Below are 27,856 nucleotides of genomic sequence, written 5' to 3'. Positions count from 1 at the left end.
CCCCTGTGTAGAAGAAAATGATGGGTAAATGGAAGCTTATTTTGTAATAATGTCCTGTCGATTAATGCACTTGTACTGAACCAAGAATATTACTTTAAATTCATGGTTAAATGTACAGGTGAGTTGGAACTATTTTGTATGTGAACAAAATGTAACACATGCCATGTATTTACACTTCACAACTGTGTGTCCAGATAGTGTTAAGAGTGTGTTAACGTTACCTGATACACGTACTTGGCTGCTAGACAAAATAGAGGACATGTGGGTATTAGGGCGCGAGAAAGACTTCCTGCAATATTGTTCTCAAAACAAGGGAAGCAGAGGGCAGTTTGGCCCTTCAAGCTGTGGGAGATTTTACACTAAATTAACTGTCGTCTGTCAGCCAGGGAGGAAGACTGGAAACAGGTGTTTCCTGCGCAAACAAAGCAGGTGCATCATTGCTCGCTTTTTAATACGGTCTTTCGCCATTTGCCTTCCCCCTTCTGTCTCACGCATGAACTATACTTCATTGTGTAGGCTATCATATGAACGTGTGTAAGTATTTTTGTTGTTGTCTTTTTCCTCTCCCTTTCGTAAACCTTTTTTTTTAATCACTGATTTTGTATCTTCTGTTTCTGAATTTTGAATGTATTCAATTTATTAAATGGAAATTTAATAAACAACATTACCAGTCTTGCTAACAATATTTATTATGAGGTAGAGCGTTAAGTTAAACAGATTTTTTTTTTTTACATTTACATATTGTATGATAGTTTAAAATATTCACAAGTAATAATACTTAAAGGAATAGTTCACCCAAAAATAAAAATTGTCATCTTTTACTCGCCCTTAAGTTGTTACAGACCTGTATGAATTTCTTTCTTCTGCTGAACACAAAAGCAGACATTTACCGACATTCTTCAAAATATCTTTTGTGTTCAGCAGAAGAAAGAAATTCATACAGGTCTGGAAACAATTTGAGGGTGAGTAAATGATGACAATTTTAATTTTGGCAAGAACTATCCCTGTAAAAAGGCACCATATTAACAATCTGTTGTATACAGCCTTTATCAATGAGATAAAAAAAAACGGTTGCACTTTATTTCACAGTATGTGTACTTACGTGAGAAAATATTGGGTAATACATGGGTTAAGGTCAGGTTTTGGGGTAGGTTCAGAGTTAATACCTAGTTATTGTAATTACAGTAATAAGTACATCGTATGTACATGGGGAACATGACTGTAAAATAAAGTGATACCCAAAAAAAGACTAATTACTGTGGGCACATAATCCGCACTGACATATTTTACATTTTACTCCCTTTAGCCACACTTAACATGTCTGTCAATGACCAAGACCAGATTTGGTAAGATTTGTCAGCTGCTAATCTGAAAACAATGTATCTCTTACAGTCCAACAATAAGAGTCTTACATATTTGACTGTCAGATGTAATAACTGTGGATTCTAGCACAACATTGGATTGAACGTATGGCATTTAAGTAACAACTATAAAACATGGTGATTTTCTGTCTTTTAATAGTTGTATTAGGCTCGTCTTTTCCCGACTGAAGATGCAGAGCATGAAGAAGAGCGTGAAAAATACCTGCATGTTTTACAAACAGCTCTGTAATAAAATGAATATGTAGGACAAAATACAAAAATACTGAGATACTCGCAGCAAAAGCGTGCGAATATTCAATGGATTGAGTGGCTCTGTATAAGAAACAGACAACCGAAATATCCCTCACCATGCATTTGTCTGAGCCAAAGACCTCTTCAGGCATTTCTTAACTTCCTTTTGTATATTCCAGCTCATAATACCTCCCTGTTTCAGCCAGGTGACCACGTTGGACACGCTGTCGGATGGTGCCGCTCGTGTTTGTTGTCCTGACTTGTCCTTGAATCACCTGAGAGAGGATCCTGGGTGTCCTGCAACACATGCTGTGTTTCCTGAAGGAAGGGTGGTGTGACGTTTTCAGCCGTTTGCTCCTCCTCAAGGTGTGTTACTGTGTGTTTTCCATGTACGCCCTGAGTCCCTCCTCGTGCGTGTGTGAGGTCTGATCCTCCGGATTGTGTGGTTGAATGATACTGCTTATGTGCAGTGTGTGTATGTTTATGTGATCTGTGTGGCTCCGACTGCAGTTTGCCGAGATGTGGGGGTGTGTATTCCTCGTATGAGTTTGGGTGAGAGTGTTTCTGCGCAGTGGTGTTTGTCTGTGGGCACTTTCCTCGGGTGTCCTGCCCGCGGAAGCCTCTTAATTTCGGGCTCCAGTGTTCCCTCCACTGCAAGGCCATCGTGGTGCGGTCTGCGACTAGTCGCCTCTCTTCGGGGACCCAGCTCCGGCCACTTTCCTCCGATCCGATCAGGAGAAAGCTTCGGCCCGTCTGAAGCGCAGGGCAGCCGCAGCTCAGATCCCGATCGGGAACCCAGAGGGCCTGAACGCCTCGCTTTACGTGCGAAGAGCCCATGCGAAAAACAGACTGCACCAATATGGAAAACTGCCACCATGGACCGGAGCGTTCCTTACCTTTCACCTGCACCTTCAGCACTGGAACAAAAATATGACAGAAAACAGGGACAAGGATGTTAGACAACTTGACTAAAGACTGGAATAGACTACAGGACTTTAGCTTTCAATTGTATTCTGGACGCTAGTTGCCAAAAGTTAGAGCCAGTCTGCAGAATTTCAGCAATCGGAGTTGATAAAAATTATTTCGATAGTCCACTTTAGATATTCTACTTTCTATAAGTAACTTTGCAACTGCATGTCAACTAACACTCATTAGTGTATTAGTAGACTGTCTGCTTAATATCTGATAACACTTTATTTTGATGCTCCACCAACAGACATTATGCTGACAAGTCACGCTTGAAAACACACTTTTATTCAATTGCTTTTAATAACGTGTAATTTGCTTTTAAATTAATTTTTCTCTGTCTGTTGCGTTATATTAGATTGCCTTGTAAAGCACATTGGACAGCCTGTCTGTACTGTATAAATAGTGCTATATAAATACATTTTGACTTTGACTATAAGTAATTTGGCAACTACAAATCAACTTATTCTACTAACCCCGAACCCTAACACTTAACCATAACCTAACAGTCTGCTAATACTCTGATGAGAGTTAGTTGACATGTAGTTGTAAAGTTACTTATAGTTAGTAGAATGTCTAAAGTGGACCATCGAAATAAAGTGGAACCTAAAAATCTTCAGAAAGTTGAATATGTTGGGCTTTAGAAGCTTGAAACGGTTCCTTTAAGGCAAGTCATTCACTTAAACCGGAGAGCTATAAGGGCAACTGCAGTGATGCAGTGACTTTACCAATGTGCAATTGGCTCTTTTTGATTTAGAAGGCGGGACTTATTCCGCTATGTTGTGCGTTGCACTTTCTCCCATTCGTTGTAAGAGGAGTGCACCGTCTTTGTATTTGTAAAGTCTTTGGCCTGGGTCATTCTAAACCCCCAGGTAAACAATCCTTGCTTCACGTTTCACAATGCTCATTATTTACCCGGGGTTAAAATGAATCTTGGGTATTTTAAAACCGTCATTTCACACTGAACCACGTATCACATTTTTAACCACAAAACGCACACTGTGTGAATGACCCCTAACATCGCATCGTTTCACACTGTACACATTAGGCACCACAAAGTTTAACTTTTTTTTAATTTGCCACGTTTTTAGAACGACGTGTCATGCTCGAGACGCTTCAAAATACCGTCAAGCACATTCATCTAGCACATGATTAAGTAGAAAAACTATGGAAAGTAGTGCAGTGGAGTGGAAAAACATGTTCTGTGGAAACGGTCCCTAATGCATATGAGACACAAAGTAGGAAACACTTTAGTAGTTTCAGATTTTAAGGGTCTCGTATTATATCCCAGCCTCAAGGTTCTTCATCAAGCTTCAGTGATTTTCAAAAGAAATATAAATCTATACATTTTTTGCTATTTTTATATAGAAATAAAAACGTGATTGTGAGTTTTTGTGTCTCAGTTGTGATTTACATATCTCACAGCTGCGACCTTGTTTGCCATATTACTGACTTTATAATCAAGTGACTATTTCTTGATTAAACTTTTATTTTATTTTTTATTCTGAGGCGTGAACAAACTTCCTTAGTTAAGGACATACCATAATCCTTGAGACAGTATGTCTCTAAATTCATTTTGACTCTCGCTTGGGAAGGTGGACAGTAAGAAAGACACTCCTCGCCTGCAGAGAGAGAACGAGAAAGTTAATTACACACATTTATTTAAACTGTGTTTTTTTTATTAATGCAAGCAATAATCGACCATAAAAAGTACAATAAAAAGGTGAATCGCACTTATGAATTTAAAACTGGCACGTTTTGGAAAATATTTTAAATTGCAGTTTACAGACTAGACCACCAGTATCAATCTCTCCAAGAAGGGAAAGTGAAAGGCTGCTCTATATCTCTATTCAAGAATTTAATAGAGCTCAGCGGTCCAGGAGTAAAAGGCAGTTCGGGAGTCTCCTGAGAGCTCGAGTTGGCCTGTCTACTCAGTGTGGATCATAGTAATGTGTGTGAAATCAATCAGCACTGCACTTTCTTAGATATTAGCAGCAGCTGCGGCAGGTATATATTACCATAATCATGGCAGACTTTACTATATTCCGTTGCTGTCAATGGTAAAACACGTTTTATTCAGAAAGAGAACTTTTCACTGTCTACTGGTCAGCAGGCCAGATTTCCAGATAGTATGGCACTGGAAAATACTTCACTCAGTCGACTTGAGACTCATACGAGAGGCTCTTGTATAAACAGCAGGAGCTCCTTTTGCAGTTTCAGATTGTGACCGCACTCTAAAAAATGCTGGGTTGTTTTAACCCAATTTTGGGTCAAATATGGGCAAACCATTGGACAAACCAAATTTTTTAATTGCATTTTTAATCCAACATTTGTGTTTGTCCATACTTTACCCAAAATTGGGTTAAAACAACCCAGCATTTTTTAGAGTGCGGTTGAGCCAGTTCCAGGTTGTTGTTTTTTTGTAGACTTGCTTCCGCCACTGAATAAAAAAATAAAAACAGGGTGATTCTGATCTTCCTTTGTGTATAGAAAACATGCATTAACACTTAGAATAAGAGATGAGGCTAATGTAGATTTATTTCTATACATTCAGATTTATTTGTATTTAAAATAAAATAGGAAAGCCATTAAATATTCTATATTATTTTGGGTTTATATTATGATTATGGTCATTATTGGTATACTATATGATCTGTATGCTGTATTACCTCTATATGCTGTTTAACCTATATGATCACTTATAATATTTCAAATTTGGTGCATTACTACGTATCTCACGCTGTTAATTATAGGGACGTGAATGATTCCAATTGTGCATCTTGTTAAGGAGACATATACTATTGCTTTTCTAAATTATCTAATGCATCTAATGATTACAATTTTTAAAGGAGCCAGAAAGCTACAGTGACACTAAAGGCATGAATAGCAGTATTAAACTACATGCAGCTTGTGCATATGAACACGAACAGAATTGTTACACACCAAATGCTACAGCACAAAGCTAATCCACTAGGGGGCAGTAAATCATAATTAATATGCTCTATTATTTTGCTGTAATAAACTGTAAGCACCTTATTTTAATAAAAAATTTGTTATTGTTTGGCAATAATTTTAAAAGAAAACAAACTTTTTAAGAAAAAAAGAAACTTTAAAAAAAATAATGTCCAGAGCCCTACTTTTTGTGATAAATTAAGTGTATCTGACCAGAAAGCTCAAAATAAAATGATTGTGAACTGTCAATAGATTTTTTTAAACTAATTAATTGCACATTTTTCCGTAAGTAATTGTGATTAATCACACTTAACATTTTTAGTTTTTAATATACTATTATATTGTAAGAAATTTTAAACCATAAAATCTCCAAATAATGTAGAAACAACATAAAGACCATACCAACCATTTAATGGCATCGTTTTCAGGAATGAATTCCATCACTTATATCAATAATGATACTAATGTCTCTATTAAATAGATTTTTTTATATCAATTTAAGCCATTAATTATAGCCATTCAACATTATAGTATAATAGTCAGGGTTCTGTCACTTCTGTCTAGTCTATTTCTTGGTTTTGTGACAGAGCCCTAACACTCCTTGTGTTTATCACTGTCTGCGTTCTTTCATGTTGTCATGTTTTGTGTGAACACGTGGCTTATAAGTGTTTCATTAGCTGCGTGTTCATGTCTTGTTTTGTTGGGGCACATGGCAGGTGATTGTGTTTGCTGGTCATGTGCTCATGTGTTTGTCAACTTTGGTGTGAGCACATGGATTGTCATGTATGTTTCCTTGTGTCATGTGCTCTCCTGTCATTGTCTAGCCCCTCCCATCTTGTTACCTGATTGATTAATTTGCCCCACCTGTCCTTACTGGTTATTTTGTCTCCCTGTGTTTGCAGTTCTGTGCTGGTTGGTCGTCGGCGTCGTATATTTTACCCTTGTGTGTTCCAAGTCAAGTCAAGTCTTCCTCCTCGGGGTAGCTTTTGTTTGTGTTTATTTTTAGTTTTATTATTAATAAAAACCCATTGTTCTGCACTTGAGTCCTCGCTACTTCCACCTACCGATAATAGAAAGCTTTCAACTTTAAAATTTATTAGGCTTAAAAATATATATAACTTTTAATTTAAGTGAACTTAAAACAAGCTTCACATAAACCTATTGTAATGAAGGTCACATTTACCTGCGCTTCAATATATCAGGGCTCGAAGAAAATGATATAACAACAATAAGGTCTATATGTAACTGGCCCCTCTAACAGTACAACTGGCCCCAGCTTGGCCCCCCCCAGTTGAAATGGTCTAGAACCGCCACTGACTCCGGTCCGTTGAATTATTAGAAAAATAACGCACACCTGAAGTGTCGTGGCCGCATTACCACCTTGGGTGTGGATTATTTTTCTAATAATTTAATAAAGATTACATTTTTAATGAAGAAGACGGCCCGTCTTCAGTTATTCCTTACTTATTGCACAACTTCCAGCCAATGAGAATCGAGTATTCAGACAGACCAAATATTTTTAATGCATTAAAGTGAAAAAACGTATCGCATGCTTTAATATGAATTGTGACAACCCTATATAGGTGCAGGTAAAATGAAAAAACAATTGCTTACCAATGCTGTACTGAGGCTGGTAAACTGGGGTGGGCGGCGCAACCTCCTGAATACCTGAACGAACAACAGACGGGCAGAAAGGGGGAAGAGGCTCTCATTAAATTACAGCAAGCAGTGACAAGTTTATTTGTGTGTCTTTCATTTTGTCCTTCCTCTTTTTCACACCTCCGCTGTGGATGACCGGCTCTAATCCCTACGGTGGCTCATTAGGGCATACTTGCCATTTGTGAGTGTGTGAGGGAGAAAGGGGACGTGTGTGTGCTGTGACTGCAGTTCGCCCTGTTGTCTTTTAGTGCATGTGGAATGCTTGTGTTAAAAAACAAGCGTACGTTTGTCACAGTGAGTGAGCCCAGACAATTTCGTGCATGTGTGTGGTCTTAAAGGTCATTAGGGCCACCTATCAGGACACCCTCTGCCACACACACATACATACGGCCCATGATAGGTCTGGAGCGCTGGGTCAACCATATATTACCCATGAGTTCTGTACTTCTGCCCATATCTCTGACACAACTGGGGCACTGACACCTTATCCTCCTCCTCCAACCCCCCAAACTCCCTCAGCAATAACTCATATCAAGCGTCAAACGCTTGATGCTTCATTCATTTTAGTGTTTTTAGCCTGGGAGGCATTTAGTAGGTCTGTGTGCGTAAGAGTTGGCATTGTGTTGCGAATGCACACCTAAACAAATCCATTTGCTTTAAAAAGGATGTAGAGTTTAACATGAGACTTCCTGGTCACTGTTATCCAAAATAAAAACCCCACAAATCTTCAAGTGCTAAAAATATCGAATGTCTGGGTCACTTTCCCTGTGATAAACGACGGCTCCGTTTCCTGCTGCTGGTCCGCTGGTGCTGGTTATGTTTTTAGCCGCGGCTCGCCTTTGGTGCTGGAAAGACGGGAGCTCACGCTATAAATATCCATGTTGAGACGTTCCATGTAGAACAACAAACAAGCTCTTCTATCACTGAGCCGTAACCCGTGAAGAATTATGCGTCTGTCATGCTGGGAGGGAAACGGGTCTGGTTGTGCAGCGCGACAGGTGCTGTTCGCAGAGACCATGTTAGCTTGCACCGTTACGTGAACTCTCAGATATAAAAATGCAGCAATACACATTGGATTATCACTTCCTAAGACTGAAGTAACCAGAAATCCAGAAAGATGATTGCAATGTTGAAGAAAGCCAAGTGACACAACCTGAGAAATTTTAGGACTTTGTATGGAAGTAGTTATTCACAGGAATGAGGGGAAGGTGTTAGAGTTTCAGAGAGCGGCTTCTACTAAATCCTGCATAAACAAACAGTAGTCTGCAAAGTGACAATGATACTGACTTTGGAGTTTAAATCAATTTAGCAGGTTAATTGGGTCAAGGGCAGTCGGGGTGAAAAATAGCAAGAAAAAAAAAACACGATAGACCTTAGTCAGGTTTGATGCCATATTGAATTTAACACGGATGAAAAAGGGTCTTTGAGGGATGGACACACTGCATAACTGCATAAAGGTCCTAGATCATTTTTACAACTCACAACATTCATGGAGATTTTGTCTTCTGAAACCTGGCCACCCTGATTGCGGCTGTATTCAGTGTCACATGATCCTTCAGAAATCATTCTAATGTGCCGATTTGGTAAATGTAGAAATGGTACAGGTAAACAGTTGTGCTGCGTAATAGTTTTGTGGAAACCATGATACTTTTTTTTCATGATTCTTTGAGTTTTTAATACTCTTTAACTTTTTGTTTACTCTCTTTTTCTTTTTTTTTAATGCAAGCACTTTGGCCAACCAAGGTTGTTTTTAGATATGCATTATAAATAAATTGTATTGAATTGAATAGAAAGTTTAAAAGAACAGCATTCATGATAGTGTAGAAATACAATGATAGCAAGTGTGATGTAGTACACACACAAATAAAAATAAAAATGTAGTCAAATTTACAAAAATACAGAATTTTTTTTTCTTTTAACTGAAAGCTGTCAGGTTTAATTCGATGCAAGTCGTAGGCCTATTATAATTTTGAAGTCAGACCTAGATAATGTGTAAGTCACTCGACAATTGTCCAGTATGTATATGTTAATAAGACTTCATAGTGTGCATGCAAGACAGACCTGATGCACAACATGCTTTTAAAGGCAGGGTAGGGGATTTGTTTTTTTGTTTTATTTTTATATTATTCATTTAACATGGACATACAATTACATTGGACGAACCATATGCATTTGTTTAAGTGTTTTAGCACAAATGCTAATTTTCAACACCTGTCCACGGGAGGCTTTTGGAAATAAAATACAATGAAACTAGTAAGCAGAATAATACTAAAAATATTAACAGAAAAGGATAGCTAAAATGTACCATATAATTACAGAGAAAATGAAAAAGAAAACAAATTGCATACATAAATTATAAAACAGAAGCATCAGAGTCAGAGAATATCATTAGTTATTCATGCGAGCACAGCTGTTTAGTTTTTAACCATTGTTTAAGTCCTCTGTTGAAAGCTTTGCCATCGGTCTCTACTTTTAAATCAGTAGGCAGAGCATTCCAAAGTGTTGGCCCCTTTACTGAGAAGGCAGACTGACCAAAGGAGGTCTTACACTTTGGGACTACACAGTCACCTCTGATAGAGGCTCGTGTGTTCGCCCCCTGAGAGCTTTGGAGTCTACTGATTAATATAGAAAACTGCGGTGAAACATGCTTATTTAGACATTTGAAAACCAATTTAATATAATTAAAATCAATAAAACTGTCAAAACCAAGAAGCTTATGCTTTCCATACAGGAAAAATGAAAAAGAAAACAAATTGCATACATAAATTATACAACAGAAGCATCAGAGTCAGAGAATATCATTAGTTATTCATGCGAGCACCGCTGTTTAGTTGTTGTTGGTTGAAAGTCTCTTCACATCCTTCAAGTTAAGTGATCTAAATGTATTTATATGTATGCCGTCTGTGGAAGGACTAGGACCATAAAATGTTTGTGCAATCATTGCATTCAACGTATGTATATCCATGCCTCAATGCATCTTTCTTGCACAGACATCACACGTCATCTCATCAGTGTGTTTCATGCTATACTAGACAGACGTCAGTCACTGAACAGCTCAACCGAAACAGCAGCCGCCTTTTACAGTTCCTCCTGATCCAAAACAACAAGCTTATACTGCGTTCATGCCACAACTACTGTAATTCGGAAGAGATGGAAACCTGTGATGTTCTACTCAGAGTGGTTTGTGACTCGAATTTATGCTTTTAAATGGCAACACTATCAACGCCGAAATTAATCTGCAGCAGTCAGGTGGTACAGGTCAGAGCTCTTTAAGTTATGTTCATTATTATTGTAATGTTTTGTTTTGTGCTTTGAGACATGAGGTATACAGATTGTTTAAAAGCAGCTTTACAGTGATAACAGGAAAATAATGCAACAAAGGTTGTTTCGGCTGTATAGCAGATCTAGAAGAAAATAGCGTCATAGTCCAGTTTAAAGGGATAGTTCACCCAAAAATGAAAATTCTGTCAGTATTTACTCACCCTCATGTTGTTCCAACCCCGTAAGACCTTCGTTCATCTTCGCAACACGAATTAAGATATTTTTGATTAAATCTGAGAGCTGGATCACTCCTCCATAGGCTTCTAAGGGATTAAAACTTGCCAGGCCCGAAAAGTAATTAAAGACTTCGTTAAAATAGTCCAAGTGACTACAGTGGCTCAATCTTAAGTTTATCAAGCGACGAGAATACTTATTGTGCGCAAAAACAAACAAAAATAACGACTTTATTTCAACTATTCATTTCCTTCTCTGTTGGCCTCTAGTCAATTAATGTAGTGTGATTGCGTAGAGCTACGTCACACGTAGGCTCACTATTGGCAGACGCTGTTCATGTGTGTGATGCGTGTGACGTACATCAACAGAAGCTTACGCCATTACACTAGTGAACTGACTCGAGGCCCACAGAGAAGGAAATGAATAGTTGAAATAAAGTTATTTTTTTTTGTTTTTTGCGCACAAAAAGTATTCTCGTCACTTGATAAACTTAAGATTGAGCCACTGTAGTCACTTGGACTATTTTAGCTATGTCTTTAATGACTTTTCGGGGCTGAATGAAGTTTCAATCCCTTAAGAAGCCTATGGAGGAGTGATCAAGCTCTCAGATTTCATCAAAAATATCTTAATTCGTGTTGCGAAGATGAACGAAGGTCTTACGGGGTTGGAGCAACATGAGGGTGAGTAAATACTGACAGAATTTTCATTTTTGGGTGAACTATCCATTTAAGTAAGTTCAGTGATGGCTAATTTTTGTTGTTAAAAGTTATTAATTCAGTTAATTTATATATATATCCACTCTGAAGAAAACAGGGATGTTATCATCCAGCTCAGTTCAGTTCTCATATAATGGTGTCAATGCAGGCAGATCAATAATATCGTTGAATATTAAGATATATCATTACTAAACACAGCAATTGTTATGGCCAGCAACTTTAGTTATTATACTACAATCGAAATGAGTAGCGCAAGGTGTGATACTTACGGATACATGGCCGGAGGGGGGAATGACCTTGCTTGTACCCGGGGGCACATCGGTTACACCTCTGTCCCGTGACTCCTTCTCTACACAAACACTGTCCTGTGGACTGGTTACACCAACGGCCCACTGCACCCAGGGGATGACACTGGCATGCTGAGAGAGACAAGTAAAAATGGAAAGGATGAAAGTGAAGAACGAGATTAGGATTTTTAAACAGATAGTTCACCTAAAAATGTCTGTCATCATTTACTCACCCTAAAGTTGTTCCAAACCTGAATTATCTTCTTTTGTGTTCAGCAGAATAAAGAAATTATTTTGAAGAATACGGGTAACCAAACAGCTGATTGGACCAATTGACCTCATAGTATTTTTCCCCATACTATGGAAGCCAATGGGTCCCATCAACTGTTTGGTTACCCATATTCTTCAAAATATCTTCTTTTGTGTTCAGCAGAAGAAAGAAATTCATACAGGTTTGGAACAACTTTGTTGAGTTTGAATTTTCATTTTTGGGTGAACTGAAACCTTTAAAAGAACTGAAAAGAGTAATGTTGCAAGAAGACGACTAGAGCAGAGCAATGCAGGAAAAAATTTGTTAGGAAGAAAGAAGAGAATTATCATAAGACTAAGGGTATTAGTGTAAGACTAAACATATGAAGGGAAATGACGAGTAATACTACACAGAACAAGACGTCTGTGGTTTGTGTCTTCAGTTGTAATTCAAGTCTCATTGACCCCTGAGCAACATTTTCCCCATAAAACATATGTGTGATGGCTGGGAGAGCATTGAGAGGAAAGATCTGCTTCTCTGCTTCTGCTCAACCCTTTTTCATCCAAACAAAGCTCCAACCATCCTACAAACATTTATATATGCTTAAAAAGTCAGGTCTGTTTTAACATTAACACGTTCTAAATCTTTCAATTCCCAAATTTTTAAGATAATTCTATCACTCAATTCAAATATTTAGGTGTTAGCAGAGGCTTTATGGTATTTCCAGGACATCATTTAGAGTTTGTATACATTTAAAAAGTTGCACACTAAATTACAAGTAAACATTGATGTATGATATGTATGCACAAGCATGCAGAGTATATTGGGACATTGACTAAAATGCACCGTGAGCGTGCCATAGACATGAGAGCAGTCAAAGGGCAAGTGTCAGTACACATTCCATCACTCATAGTGTAGCCATAACATAGACACAGACTATGCTGCCTTTCACAATTCACACACCTCAGACCCCACAGATGGCAAAGCCAAAAAAAAAAAGCTTTTTTTTCTTTCTTTTGGAACTGTAAGTATGATTCACTCACTGACATACCAGCTTAAACATGATTTCCATACAAAACACACAGACAAATCAATTGTTACTGACGTTGGCAGGCCTTGCGGTGGCTGGGAGGTTTGGTGTGGTCACGCGCGTATCCGTTCTGGCAGAACTGGCAGTGGCGTCCCGTTGTGTGGTGCCGGCACTTCAAGCAAATGCCTCCACTGACTCGACCAGACTGCTGATACACGGCCATACTGAACCTACACTTAGTAGAGTGACCATTACATTCACATCCTGGAAGAGAAAGAAACAGAATAAAGATGAGGGCAGGTTGAGGACTGAACAATAGCAGTAAAAATCCTTACTTTATTTGAGAAACAAAATCTTCCAGTGCAGCAAGACAAAATATATTCCTATTAAAGATTCTGTGGTAAAGTGGTGAAGATTCTCTGACACCAAGTCCTAGGCTGCACCCAAAATCACATACTCTCTTGAATAGGTACTTATTTTGAATAAGTACTTTGCAAGTACTAAAAATAGTATGTTCTACATAGTATGAATGTAATTTGGACTACCAAAGCCATTTGAATGGATGTCAATGGAGGAGAGGCTTCGCTACAAAATCACTCCGAAATATTCAAATCTGAGTTTTGTTATTTCTGTGTTGTCAAATATTCATATTATCACTCAAGTACTGGGATAAAATTTATAGGTCGGATATAAACACTGATGTCTATGGTAACGATAAAAACAGACCAAATCACTTTTTGAAAGTGACTTGTCGCTTCAATTAACGATTGTATCGATTACATCACTTGTCTGGTATGACAAGTGACTGTTAAAAAATGTATTTGTCATTGAATCATTCATTCGAGAGATTCATTAAAAAACGCTGATTCATCCAGTAATGAAACAAGTTGAAGCATTAATGACGAGTCATTGAATCATTCACTCAAAACCATTTTTAAAATACTTCATTCAGTTTGATTAAACATTTTAAGTGGACTGCAGCAATTAACATCTTATCAGAACCTCTAGTAAATTACATGTTATTTTGTTTAGTTGTCTGTTCAGAATCGTGATCTCTGTTTGAAACAAAAAAATTGTGATTTTCCGTTTAATCCGGAATCGTGCATTTCTACTGTGAATTTGGACATACGATACAACACTTGTCACATACTGTTTTTAGCCTACTATATAGTTGGGAAGTATGCGATTTAGGACGCAGCCTTAATATGTGGCATTGCTAATTACCCAGCATGCATTGAGGACTGCAGTCAAATCAGAGTGAGTTTGATCTAATTACTCACCAGGATTGTAAAATATTGATGAATGTCATCAATCTAATCATCCAAAGTAAAATAAAAGGTGTTGGATGTTATACAATTTTATGAAGTATAGCCAATCATGTAAATTACTCTAAAGATTTGTAGCTGCTTACACTGGTAAAAAAAATAAAAAAATAATTAATGCTGTTTTTTTTTTACAGTGGATTTTAAATGATCATAATGCAGATGTTAACATGTTTTGTATGATATTGTGCGGAAAAAAATATGCCATACATATTCGTTTCCAAAAACAGTAAGCAGTGAATTATTCTAAATCGTATATTTATAAATGGACATTTAAGCACAGACAGACCACCGGACACACACAGGCTTAAACTCACGGACGCACGGGTGTGGTTGGCTGGGTGTGGCCCGTTGCCATGGGCGATCATAAAAAAATTGCTCACATACGTCACAGTCCGGCCCAGATGTGTGATGCTCACATTGACACACGGCACGCCCCTGGTTGTCGCGGCGACAGCGAGAGGCGTGGCCATTGCACTTGCACCTGCCTCCCACCTGCAGGTCGGAAAGGGCGAAGGGGGTTTTCGGTGGGGCATAAAGAGAAGATGGGACAAGGTGCTGCGAGACTTTTTTTCTCGATTTTGAACGGGACTTCCCTCTCCCTCCATTGTTTCTCCTTCTCCTCAACTCTCGCCCTTTTGAGCCCTGCTTCGGGATACTTAGGGACCAATCACATGTCCCATCCTGGCATGGCTTGAAACCGTCCTTCTTACGGCCCCTTCCCACTCTACCTTGAGATCCCATCTCCTTTTGTGTAACATTGTGACCAATTTGTTGCTCGTTGCTTTTATTCCTAATTCTTTGTGTCGAAGTCTGTTTTTCTCGACTATTTCCCCAAATTTCAGATGTTTTAACGCCCGTGTTTTTCTCGCCAAACCTCAGAACTTTATCTCCCCTTTCTCTCCATCTAAATGCACCTGCCACTTCATTCAGTTTCTCTTCTCCTTTTTTCATTTTGTCCAATGATTGATGAAACACTATCTTTATGTCTGTTGCAGTAACCCAGTCTTGGAGCCCTGGGCTATAGTCAAAATCCGGCGAGGAAGGACGTCCATCCAAAGTCGAGAAGGCCAGCATGACATTTCCACGATGCTTCTGAAGTGGTCTGGGATCTGAACACAGCGGCTCCGTCTCCTGGTGCTTCGTCAGAGCGATAGTGTGTGCGGGACGTCCGAACGCGCCCATGCAATCGCTTGAATAAAACTGTAGAGGGCGCCAGCTCCGGCCAAAGTCCATTGACTTCAAGATGGAGATGGAGTAGGACTCCATCGACTCCACCTGTTGACAAAACTGAAGACTAATGTAAGTGACTTCAAAGCGTCTTCCCAGGGGAACCGTCAAAGTCCAATCCCCACCACCCGAGCCTTCGGCAGCCGTCCAGCACGTTAGATTGTGGGGGTTGTGAAGGTCTGTTAAAGCGCTGATGTTCGTCTTGGGTCCTTGCTGGAGGTCCTCCATCGTCACAGGCATCCCGTAGGCCGTGTTGATGAACTCAGACAGGCAGTGGCGCGGACGCCCGTCCAGGTGGTGGCAGGGGTCATGAGGAGAGGTCCAGCTGAGAGGAGATTGAGAAAGTAGAGGAGAAAGATGGGAGAGAGGGAAGAGGGTATAGAGGAAAAGAGGGAGGAAGGAGAGTGTCTGGAAAGGAGGGGAGTGATATCTGGTCATGATTTCATCAAGCCTGTAACAGTGGGGAAGGAGGAAAAAGAGAGATAAAGACATTATAAGAGGTCAGGATGCTGATGGGTTTACATGACATTTGAGTGAAGCAATATGGATTTTCTCAGTGTCACAATTAAAAACATCCCAGCTCATGATACTCATTCTAGCTTCTAGGTCGACCATTTTACACGCATAATCCAGCCAATCAGAGACCTTTGTCAGTAGGAGGCCTCGCTTTATCTGGCCTGTGTCAGTGCGTCTCAACTTAATGCTTTTAAATATAAATTCATCTTGACATTTTCAACCCTGTAAAGAAGGAACATAGGCAATCGAGTGTACAAACATAGAGAGATTGCAAGAGATGACAAAGAGCATGTGGAGCAGCTGCTCCAACCCCTTTCTCATTTATCATATTTATGGCTTTCCACTCTTTTAATCTAAACCTGTCCAATGCAGATGTGGAATTAACGGTAGAGATAGGAAGAAGCAGTATAGAAGGAACTAAAGGATTATTTTTACCCTTAAGCACAGGAACAGAGAACCACTTTCGAATCAATGGTTTTCTACAAAGAAAAAGCAACCTGATCCTGTTTTTTATCTTTATTTTCAGAGCCATAAACTCACTTAAGAATTGTGTTCCTTTGTTCACTTGCCATAGAGTAAAAATGAAATTCAATATAACTATAACTAACATGGTTTTTCATCTCTGGCATCTTTTGCAGATTATTTGGCCATGTTTCTAGCAGACAGGGCCAGCACATCTCGCAAAAAAAAGTTTTCAGCGTGGACTGATTTTACACCACTTCCTTTTTAGCCAATGTCATTTAAAAGTTTGGGCAGACCTACACATTGTGGTCTTTTAGGGCCTGTTTACACGCCACCGTTTTCAAATAAAAACTGAAAATTTTTGAATGCGTTCTGGCCGTTCAGTTACACAACAACAGCATTTTCAGGGCCAGAAAATGCAAACTTTTAAAAAGGGGTTTCAAAGTGCAGGTCTTTGAAAATGATACCATTATCGTCTCTATGTTTTTGCTGCTCAAGATACTGAGTTTATTAATGCTTCTCCAGCAAAGTGTTGGTTTACGGCACCACTACTACGACTAGCGGAGATGCATTACTTAACGCCAAATTCTAACATCGCCATCTACTGGCCATACATGAGAAATACAGCGTTTTTAGTCGTTTTCGCGAATCCGTGAGAACGAGAATCGCTTCGACAACGTTGTTGTGCAAAACTTTTCAAAAATTCAAAGCAAAAACTTTTCAGTTTTTAAGTAAATTGTTGTTGTGTAAACACACCCTTAGAAAGAGAGAAACTTTAAAACAGGTGTGTCCAAACTATGGCTGAGTATTGCACGTATGAAAATGTTTTTTGGTAAAGATTGGAAATGATAATGATAACAATAATAATCCTGTGGTACATTGACCCCTAAATAGATTGAAATTGTTATGAAACAAAACAATTTTTTTTTGACACAATCACAAAACAAAATGTAGGAATTAAATATAAATATTGGCAAAAAAGAGAGTATTATTATTATTTTGACAAAAAGTATAACATAATATTTTTTTGACAAAATTAAACTCCATGGTCAAAATTCCTTAGGAAATGCATGTTTGTCTTTATGGACACATAATGTAAACTGTGGTCGAAATCACATACAACATATATGAAGAATGCATAGATTACGCTTTTTTATTGAAAACACATTTCATAAATCACACCCGATTGGTTCAGTTTGACCCCCTTTATGCATTCTAGTGTTAATACGTCACTTTTGGGTTCCCATCTATTCCAGGACTCAACATTTGATAGTCACCTCAGGCTGTAATCCTGAACCCCGACTATAAATCCCAAATAATTAACTTGAGGCAAGACGGCTATCGCATTGGCATTCTCGCTCTGTGTGTGGGACAGTGAGAAAGATTGAGAGAAAATGAGAAGGACAGATAAATGAGGGGATCTGTGCTAAGATTAGAAGATAAAATAGAGTGGCAGATTTATAGAATGAATGGGAGAAATGCATGTTCGACTGGAGCCACTTCCTTTGGCAAGACGGCGTATAAGCCTGTACCCGCCTGGCCCTCGGTAATGAATCTCTGTCTTCTTGGCCCGATGATGGAGTCTGTTTATTTATCTGATGAGAATCTACACCAGAACTCTCGCCTGCAGACATGAGAAACAATGCGCTCACTTATCCTTAGACAGAGTGATGTAGAGCCCTGACAACTTGTGGCTTTAAAAACAGGCAGGCAGATGGGTTGCATTTGAGAGCTAACACCCTTCACTTCCAATGAAACGCACTGTAAAATCCACGGCGTTCGGTCTGTGCCTCATATGATCGTTTAGAAGTGTGTCTTATGGACACTTTTGAACTGTTCCCTCAGCTATTCTCACCTTCCTTCAAAGTTCTTCAGAATATTCCTAAGTGCTGATGATTGATGACGTCCTAACAAGCGTTTGACATTGACAGCGAAGTCAGCAGGGATGCATAAACGTCCCGGTAGGAGAGGGGAGCACTGAGAGATTCACGAGAGGAGCCACTGGCTCAATTAGCTCATAGGCTGAAATATGAGGACCAGCTGAGGGACATGAGGGTCAAAGAAAGCGCACTAAGAGGGAAAACCACACAGTTTCTTATCTATTTGGTCGTTGGGTTTCCATACGTTTTAATACTTATTTTAAATAATAAGGGTTTTAAGCATTTTTGCTCTGAAAAATCGCCTCTACAATGCGAGGTTAATGAGCGTCCAGCTGCGGGACAGTCCAGCGCTCTTACCCACCGTGGCACATTCCCAGGGTCATTCCTCACATGTTGAGACGTGCCCCGGGGGAAAACTGAGAACACTGTGAAAACCCCTTCCGCATTAATTGATCGCCTGATTAATTGAATCTCCGGTTTCAGAGAGGCGGTGAAGTATCTGAGGGCGATGCGTAAGACTGTAAGTTGGGAAAGTGATGAGGGTGTGGAGATATTCACGGCTGTCGGGTCTCGCGAAGGGAGGGTTTGATACACTCTTTGCATGATTTGCGTTATGTCCCTGACTTCGTTGCACCTCTAATTAAACATAGCTCATTACACATAGCTTGATGGATTGAAGCTTAACCAATGTGTTTATTGAGCTCGTAAGCCCCTTTCTAGAGGACAAATTCAAACTTGTTCAGTTTCTAGTTTCTACAGCAGCACTTACTGTATGTATTACCCTGGATACAGTTTCCACAATTTACCATAAATTCACACCCAGTGTAAAGTGTGAGAGCTGCTAAGTGTCCTTTCCTGTTCACCAGAAGTTAGCTTTGAAAAACGATCGTGGGGCGCTTCTTCATGAGTTATCACAAAGTCAAAAAGAAATGATCGGATCAGCTTTGTTTGTGCTCGAGCCAACAAGACGAGGCCCAAGTGTTGACTGAGAGCCTAATTAGACTTGGGGATAGGTAACAAACATGCTTGCCAAAAATATATTTCATCAAGCTAATGTAAAATTTGCTCACAAGCACAAAAGTAATTGGACTGAAAAAAGATTGTTTACTCTGAATTTACTGGACTTTTAACCACGTTTGAGCAGAAAGAATAACCGATGACATATTTTCAATAAATTTATCAAATAAAGTACAGTTTACTCATTTAGATTTAAAATGAACTTATGCGTTACTTCTCGAGCATTTTCTCAACATTTTGTCCACCTAAATTAGTAGGTAAAGGAAATTTACTTAACCCTAAAATGAACGGAGAAAACACTGACTCGACCAATGGCGTGAGTTGGGGGGCGGTTAGGCTATATGTTTAATTGATGTCTTATTAAAAAGCGATTTTCTTCCGCACTTACTAAGAAATTTCTACATAGAAATTACAACTTCAGAATCCAAAAGGATTCTACCTAAAAATTTCTTAGCAACCGAAAGTAAGTGCTTTTCAATCCGTCATCGATTAAACATATAACCACAGCGCTCATGCCAGTGGTCGAGTCAGTGTTGTCGTCAAAACAAATAGAGGATTTTCATATCGAAACAGTGTTTTTAATTTTCAAGAAAATGCGAATGTCTTACTTAGTTGTCTCTGCATCTTGAGGTGAGATTTTACTATAAAATTATATAAAACAACATGTTTTACATTGTTTTAACTTATCAAAATAAGCAATTTTCAACTTTTCTTTATAAGTAATACAAGATTCAGTTAAATAAGAAGTAAGTTTAATGTAATTTAAGTTGAAATTACTTAAACATCAAGTTAAATGCACTTAAATTTAAGACAGCAATTTTTTTTACAGTTAGGAACAAGCTACTTTGACACGTCTATGGTATTCTTTTCAAGCTCTTTACAAGTTGAACAGTGATCGAATTAAGTTAGCTTGAAGAATACATGACTGACAAATACATAAAAACTTTGTGACAAAAACAATAATAGGAATTTAGCCTATATCATGAAATACATAAAATCACCATATTTGCAATAAAAGCCAATTATTTAGAATGGGATAGAAAGTCGCGTTTTTTCTCTCTGAAATATGATTTTGCACACATTTGGCAGGACTCGGATCTATTCTTAGGAGAGCTGGATACCTGTCAGTTCCCACGAGCGCAGGGCTCCTCTTAAATTCATCTTAACCCTTGGGTATGATGTCGGACAGATGAGAAAGATTTGGCCTGCTTAACACATTTGAACGTTCTTCCTCATGGACGACAGCCAGCCGAGGTTGTACTGAATCCTTGCCAAGCGATCCCCGAGATAGGCCTATACGCGGGGGATCCATGTCCTTGACTGATTTAAAATTGTGTGATTTATTACTGTCCATCATTAATTAATCAATCACTGTCTGTCTCTTCGTTTTTCCCAGAAGACTAGCAACAACAAGAACACAATGCACATTCTCTTGCTCTTCCAAATACCTCACAGAGTTGTAAGAGGGAGATAACAAGCTCGCTTGCTCTCATGCCACACACACACACACACACACACACACACACACACACACACACACACACACACACACACACACACACACACACACACACACACACACACACGTTGTGTTTCCATGTTTTATGGGAGCTTTCCATAGACATAATGGTTTTTATACTGTACAAACTATATATTCTATCCTCTTACACTCACCCTACCCCTAAACCTACCTTGCATTTTTACATTTTCAAAAAAAACAGCACAACATATAAACAATATAAGCTGTTTTCCTCATGCGGATCAAAAAATGCCCCCACAAGGACCAGGAGTTAGGATATTGCTATCTTTGTGGGGACATTTTGTGCCCATAACGTAGTTACCAGGCCACACACACACACACACACACACACACACACACACACACACACACACCTGTTTAGCAATGTAGCAGCTGTCAGTAACACCTCTGCTAGCTTCCGGTTAATTTCAAATGACCATATTACATAAAATGAAAGATGTGCAAAGTATAGAAGCATTGCTCTTTGAAGTAATATAAGATTAGCTTTCAGGTTTCAGTGATGAATAACGAAGACTAACATCCTTCAGCACAAGCATAATCGTACACAGCTCTGGGAACCTGATGCACAACAGGTTACAGGGGGAAAAAACACCCTGAAACATCGAAGGAGAGGAAAAAGAAGTGTTTTGTGAAGTCTTATTCAAGCAGCCAAGCCATATGTAACCTCTTGTGCTTTGAAGTTTACATAAGAATATTCATAGTGCGGTTATGTCAACTTTAACATATGCTTAATAGGTCCAAGCAAGGATACCTCATGTTTGAATGGGAAAACACATGCAGTAGGGCTACATTAGACAGCGGCACAAGGAGAGAGAGAAGGAAAAAAGAGAGACCGATCACTCTCTCTCTCTCTCTCTTTCTCTCTCTATCCCACGCTATGTGCCCTGGCAGTGAAATCATGAAATTTCCCTGCAGGTTTCGTCTCAATGTTGAAAAACAGATGCACATGAAATCGCCGACCGTGATTCCACTCTCCAGTTATGCCAAGCACAACATTCCATGATGAACCTTTAGCAAAGGGGGTTTCACCCCATTTATCCTTAATTAAACGTTGAAAATAAAGGTTAACCATGTGTTTTAGAAGATGCACAAGATGCATCATCCTGTCAAGTATGCTGTCAGTTGGTCTTTCCATTCAAATTCAGATCATCCTATATATATATATATATATATATATATATATTAAACTGATCTTTGCAGGCTTATCGAGATTTCCTCCCAATTCTATATTTTCACTGTAATCTGCGTTCGAATTTTGCAATGAGATTTAAATCACATGGGACGTGAACTAAGGCGAACCCTATAATGATCATTTAATGAAAAATTCTGTTTTATGGAGCTATAATTACAACCATTCGTGTTTATCAGCTGACCCGACATATGTCACAGAATAACGAGGCACGAAGTGCGCCCGCAGAACAGGGAACGGAAATTGCATTTTTACTCGAATATAACGGTTTCGCAGCTGGCCACCTACATGGCCTTAAGCTGTTGTTGGTATTATTATTTATTTATTTATTACGTCGTTGTATTGCAAGATCTAACTGATTGTTTCCCATTATATGCACGTTAATCCGATAGAAATTAGTATATGCTATTTAAAATTAATTATGGATTTTGTAAATTAGTTTGCATCATTACATTTGATAATTATGCACCCTTAATAAGACATAAAACACCATATGAATTACAGATCATTTGAGGGGCACTGTCGAATTTACAAATTGCCAGATTTATAACGTTTTGATACTTGAACTGCGCGCGCGATTCTGGAAAATACTAGCCTACAGCCTAAACCCTGTATATATTTTTATAATTAAACAACGGTTATAATGAAAACAACATTATTCTTAACATGCAAGGGAATGTGAAAGAATATATTCCTTAACTTAGCCTAACCTAAATACTGTTTCAGGATTGTTTGACAAGATTAGCGGTGTGTGCGTAGACGAATGGTCTCATTATCATTAAATTACGCGTAGCCTTCCGGCAGAACAATTTTGTACAATTCACAGATCATCCAACTCATCCGCAACTGACAGCTACAGGTTCCTGAGTCCTGACTATCGCAATCAATCACGTAGTTTCATAGGCCTGTGTTTAACATCGCTTTATGTTTAAGTAGGCCTAGAGTCATGATGATAGCGCTTAAAAGAAAAAAGTTATTAGAAGGTATAGCCTATAAAATGAAGACCCGATAAGCAATATTTACCAGTAAGCTAGCTAATAAGAGTAATACAGAAATAAAATATTTGTATATTTATTTACAAATGGTTTGCTTTATTAGGCTAAATATTTAAGTAGACCTATGCATTTTAATTATGTAAAACTGTTTATTTAGGCTATCTAGTTACCTTTTTATTCATTTTTTATTTTATTTTTACAGGACAACAACAATTGTCTATGGAATACGAATACGCCTTGGGGAAAAGAATAAGGTAAGCAACATGCAAAATCTTTTTTTTAAATTATTATTATTAGCCATACGTTTTATATATTTAACGGAAAAAAATGATAAAAAAATAATATAAAATGATGTGTAAAATAAATTGTATGTCTGAATACTGTGATATAGCCTAAAACTAAATCCCTGCTTGATGTTGCATGCAAGAGAAAAAAAACTTGCTATGCCCGATTCATGTAGGCTATCTAAAATATAATTTGATTTGAAAAATCCAACGAAAAAATCGCCTTGTGATTTTTTTTTTTACCCCCTTTTTTCCTCAAATAACAAATTTTACTTTAGCACTATCCCCGGTTAAGACTAATCAACAGCTCAGTGTGTTAGTCTAAATTTAAATCTCTTGTCAGCAATCCCGAACAAGCCGGTTTTAATTTAGCTACAGAAGCGGAGACTGAAAATGTGCACATGCACGAGCAAAACTGAGTTTACCTACCATGTGCGTGTCAATGCGGGTTACCGGTGTATCCGCGTCCTGGCTGATCAATAACAGCGTGACAAGTGGACAGATCTTCTCGGAGCAGCGCGTTCAGTCAGCAAGGTTACGTATCACCCTGACGTCAACCGCTCACACACACACACACACACACACACACGCGCGCGCACGCGGAATGCAATACATTAACCACTTTAAGTGTATATGCACAAACTTTCTTGGTTTTCTCACTCTTCAGCTGAGTAAATATCACCCAAGGCAATTTTGGTTCTGCACCGTGATCTTGAACTTGCACCCTTGCGGGCGTCAATTCAAAGTTCAATGCGCAATTGAAACACCACTTTGGGCAACCCCTGCAGGAACGAGGCGCTCCCTCTCTGGAGAGGATCTAAAGCTGACACAACATATGGAAATAGTGAGTGAGGGTGAGGCAAGGGGAGAGAGTGAAAAAAGAACAACTGAATTGAAAGGGAAACAAAAGAAACTCTCCCAGAGCAGTCCCATAAAACTGATTGATGACTTCCCTGGAGGACTGTTTCCCAGGTGTATGGATTTGTGTGTGTGTGTGTGTGTGTGTGTGTGTGTGTGTGTGTGTGTGTGTACCCATGCTAGAGAGCATGCAGTTTTAAGGTTTGATGTTTTTGGATGCTTGTCAAGTACAACAACACTTAATTGAGGGATGAACTGGTACAATTGAGCATATCGCATATTCTTGGCATTCTTTCACCACACAGATCAGTTTGACTGGGGAACTACAACACACAAACGTGTCTGCTGGATCTATTACACCATGTGAGATTGAAAGCAGGCTGGAGAAGGTCCAGAGTGTTGGAGAGAAGTGCAGATGTCACCAAAAAGAGGTGAGAGCTACTGTGGTCAGACTGCAAAACAGCTCAGAAAATACATATGGATATTACAATGGCACTTCATTTGTCAGTGTTATCAAGTTAAGGGTTTCATTTATTGTTCAAAGAAAAAAAGAAAAAAAAGTAGGCTATTAGCCTTTGATTGCAATTAGAGGTTCTGTAACCTCTTTAAATATTAAAACCAGCTTTAGTCATTTATCACCAAGTTTTTTCTCCTTCATCTTTTGTCTAAACTCGTCTCATTTCCACTCATTTCATCCTTAATTAGGTTTCATGTATTTGATGATGCAAACAGTGCAAACTGTGTTTGATTTCGAAACAGCTGCTTGTGAGAGCTTTGTTTTTCCTAGAGACGAGAGGAAGTCAGAATCCTTGGCATAATTTCTGTTTTGATTTCAAATGAAACACGTCATAATTAATTCCATGGATACACATTTCATAGATGTTTGGATCGACTATCACATATTCAACATTTGAGGGGGTAACGGTGCCGGAAAAATATGTAGTTTAATATATGATGGCAGAAATTAAACCAAATTAAAATAGATGATGAAACCTTACAATCACATTTGTAAATGTTTCATTTGGGTTTTCTTTTTTCTTTTTTGGGGGGTTGTACAGAATACAGAGAATATTAATTGGAGTAGTATGTTGAATAAAGAATTTTCACAAGTTCAAATTATTATTTGAATCAAAAATGCTTTGTCCTGTTACACTACACAGTCACTCAAAGGTCAGGACGGCTCTGGTACAGGCACATTATCCCCAGGTTATTATTCTAAATAATGTGCAGGCCAGCAGAATGGTTTCTTTTCAAAACTACATTGTAATACAGAGTGCTATACTGATTGGCATTCCATGCATGCATTAAAGGCAAATGTTCAGACATTGAATCATGTGATCAATGATCTGTGCTCTACAAAAATGACCTATAAATGACCAAGAACAAAAGAACTGCACTGGTGGTAATTCATACATGTGTGATTAATAATGTTTAAAAGAATGTGTAGTAAAGTTAATGACTGCAATTGGTCATAGAAGTCATTAGCAGCTAGCCCTGCTTTCTCTTGAGAATTTAAGAAGTTTATTGAACACAACCTTTTAAATTGAAATCTTTTAGGAAAAGTGAGAGTGAAAAAAGTAAGAAAAAGTGCACCATGTAAGAGATTTAAATACACAATCCATTGATATAAAGGTACACACTGTAATTCTAGCGGGTAAAAAACAAAATAGCATGCATTTTGTGTAAGAACATTGTTTTGGTTGTGCTTCGGCTCTGTCATACTGTGGATAAATATGACCTTCCGCAATATTTACTGTTAGTGATCTACTATGGCAATTTATCTGTTCAGTAAAATAACTTACTCACCTGTTGAGTAAAAAACACCTCATCTCCACATTGCATTTCTGAAAAGCCAAGCCAATGTTGCTTTTGGTTTTGTTACAAGCTCTTTAGGTTCTCTTTTTGCCAGCAGACTGTTAGTTTTGTTTTGTTTTGTTTTGTTTTTTACAGGTTTTCTCTCTATTTACGGATATGACGAGACACGGTCGAGGGATTATGTACACAATTTCCCGCTAAAACCATCCCGAAAGGTCTACATTATAAACACTTGTAGGCTTCCCATAGTGTATCGGGGTTTTGGAAGAAGGATTGATAATGTGTTGACTCGTTACATACATTTTGTTAATTTGAACAAAAAAGTTAAATAGTGTACCTTTAAAATTTTAGACGTCATAAATAAATAAATAAAAAAACAACGAAACTTCCTAAAAGGTCAGAATTTCAAAGCAATCTTTATGTCATTCATTGTATTCTACACTGGAGTACATGTAGTGAGCTGAGCCCTTATTTGTAAATGTAATTTACAAATTATTTACAAACATTTGTATATTACAAAATATTTTTGTCAGTTTATGGCAAAAAAAAAAATCATAAATCAGCAACCATTTAATAAACCGTTTTTATATAAATTTGACTCCTGTTAAATCTTAATGGTTTAGCATTAACCAGACCCCATACAAAACTGACATCTTGTGTCACACAAGTAGAACTCCTGAAAGTGATGTAGACACAATGTCCTGTGTTATTAAATTTGATACAGAATGAATTTCCCCCCCTAAAACTGCTAGCGATGCTGTTGTGATGACACCCACTAGTGATGATGTCACATAACGCTTTATGCATCAGTTATCGGTTTATTCACACGGACTGGTTAATCATCCGAACCACTTTATGAATGGAAAGTTTGTTTCTTAGTTTATGTTTTATGACTGGAGCTCTCCTGCCCCCTTGTGGTGTCTAATACTTAAGTCCCTTTTGGTCGGCATTCTGGTATTTTCCCTTTAAACCCCTGCATAGTAAATAACCTACTCATTAAGGATCAGTGTTGCATTGAACTGTATGGGCGTTATTTTTGTGTGTTATAATTGTACTGTTCTTCGACAGACCTAGAAGCATGAAATTACTTGTCATGAATTTAACCACTAGATGACAGTTCATGAACATCATATAGCTTTAGCCAATTGGAATCAAGAAGAATGGATCATCTATCATGCAATATATATATATATATATATATATTACATTTATTTATTTATAATATTAAAGTTAGAAGAATAGCCATTTGCACAGCAAGTACAAAAAGGCGTCCTGTTACTTAATTGCTTACACTATTAAATATGTAGTTAGCATAATTTTTCTTGCCTGGGACCGTCTCTGAATTTTTTTTAATGAGTTGCATACCACTTAAAGGGTCTTTAATTCAAAACAATTGCAGAAAATCCCTTAATTTAAAAACCCTTATTAATAATATCCCTTCAGTTATAACATTTAAATAAGTGTTTTTTTGCAACAGGACACTTGTGTTCTACTTGTTTTTTTTAAATGCAATCCACTTGGATACAAGCATTTACATATACAGGATGTGGAGAATTTCCACATTGAACTCATGATGACTAGAGGACATATGCATTTTAAAACTGCTCCAGGTGAGGCTCGAACTCACAACCTCGGCATTGCTCTGCTGTATAAGTACCACGTGCTGACCAAACTGGACCACTGGAGCTCTACATTAAAGTGATATTGGTTCATCAACTGACCGTCAATAGTTAATCGGGTAGGATTTTTCTTCTTGGAAAGTCTGGATCAAAAGACTTCG

General features: G+C 38.2%; 1 protein-coding gene, 1 long non-coding RNA gene and 1 other non-coding gene across 4 annotated transcripts; 1 reads left to right on the top strand and 2 right to left on the bottom strand.

The window, feature by feature from the left end:
• The first annotated feature begins 10 nt into the window (after window positions 1–10).
• On the top strand, window positions 11–15,402 carry LOC143736890 (uncharacterized). Its single transcript, XR_013203593.1, has 3 exons — window positions 11–118; window positions 1,816–1,979; window positions 15,289–15,402. It is a non-coding gene; the product is annotated as an uncharacterized LOC143736890 (long non-coding RNA).
• ntn5 (netrin 5) lies at window positions 672–23,928 on the bottom strand. 2 transcript variants are annotated; one of them, XM_077227665.1, is made up of 7 exons: window positions 23,833–23,928; window positions 14,608–15,971; window positions 13,044–13,232; window positions 11,671–11,820; window positions 7,146–7,199; window positions 4,121–4,201; window positions 672–2,530 (listed from the first exon to the last, which is right to left on the bottom strand). In XM_077227665.1, exons 2-7 carry the CDS (start codon window positions 15,956–15,958, stop codon window positions 1,812–1,814), a joined length of 2,544 nt encoding a protein of 847 aa, XP_077083780.1. In that variant the 5' UTR covers window positions 15,959–15,971; window positions 23,833–23,928; the 3' UTR covers window positions 672–1,811. The 2 variants fall into 2 exon arrangements, with proteins under 2 accessions (XP_077083780.1, XP_077083779.1); XM_077227664.1 differs by lacking the exon at window positions 23,833–23,928 and having other exon boundaries at window positions 14,608–16,039.
• Window positions 23,929–27,678: 3,750 nt separating this feature from the next.
• On the bottom strand, window positions 27,679–27,763 carry trnai-uau (transfer RNA isoleucine (anticodon UAU)). Its single transcript is given in 2 exon segments — window positions 27,679–27,714; window positions 27,725–27,763. It is a non-coding gene; the product is annotated as a tRNA-Ile (tRNA).
• Window positions 27,764–27,856: the final 93 nt, after the last annotated feature.

The sequence above is a fragment of the Siphateles boraxobius genome, unplaced genomic scaffold (assembly GCF_051911475.1).
Source record: "Siphateles boraxobius isolate OS27281-9 unplaced genomic scaffold, OSU_SipBor_1 130, whole genome shotgun sequence".
NCBI lineage: Eukaryota > Metazoa > Chordata > Actinopteri > Cypriniformes > Leuciscidae > Siphateles > Siphateles boraxobius.
The sequence above is the reverse complement of the archived record's forward strand: the minus strand, read 5'-3'. Positions and strand labels throughout refer to the sequence as shown.

Coding starts and splice junctions, on each gene's coding strand:
- ntn5 (XM_077227664.1), bottom strand. CDS start 16,012: ATGTCTTTATCTCTCTTTTTCCTCCTTCCCCACTGTTACAGGCTTGAT. Junction 11,821..13,043: donor CCACCGCAAGGCCTGCCAAC/GTCAGTAACAAT, acceptor TGTCTCTCTCAG/CATGCCAGTGTCATCCCCTG. Junction 2,531..4,120: donor ATACTGTCTCAAGGATTATG/GTATGTCCTTAA, acceptor TTTTTGTTCCAG/TGCTGAAGGTGCAGGTGAAA.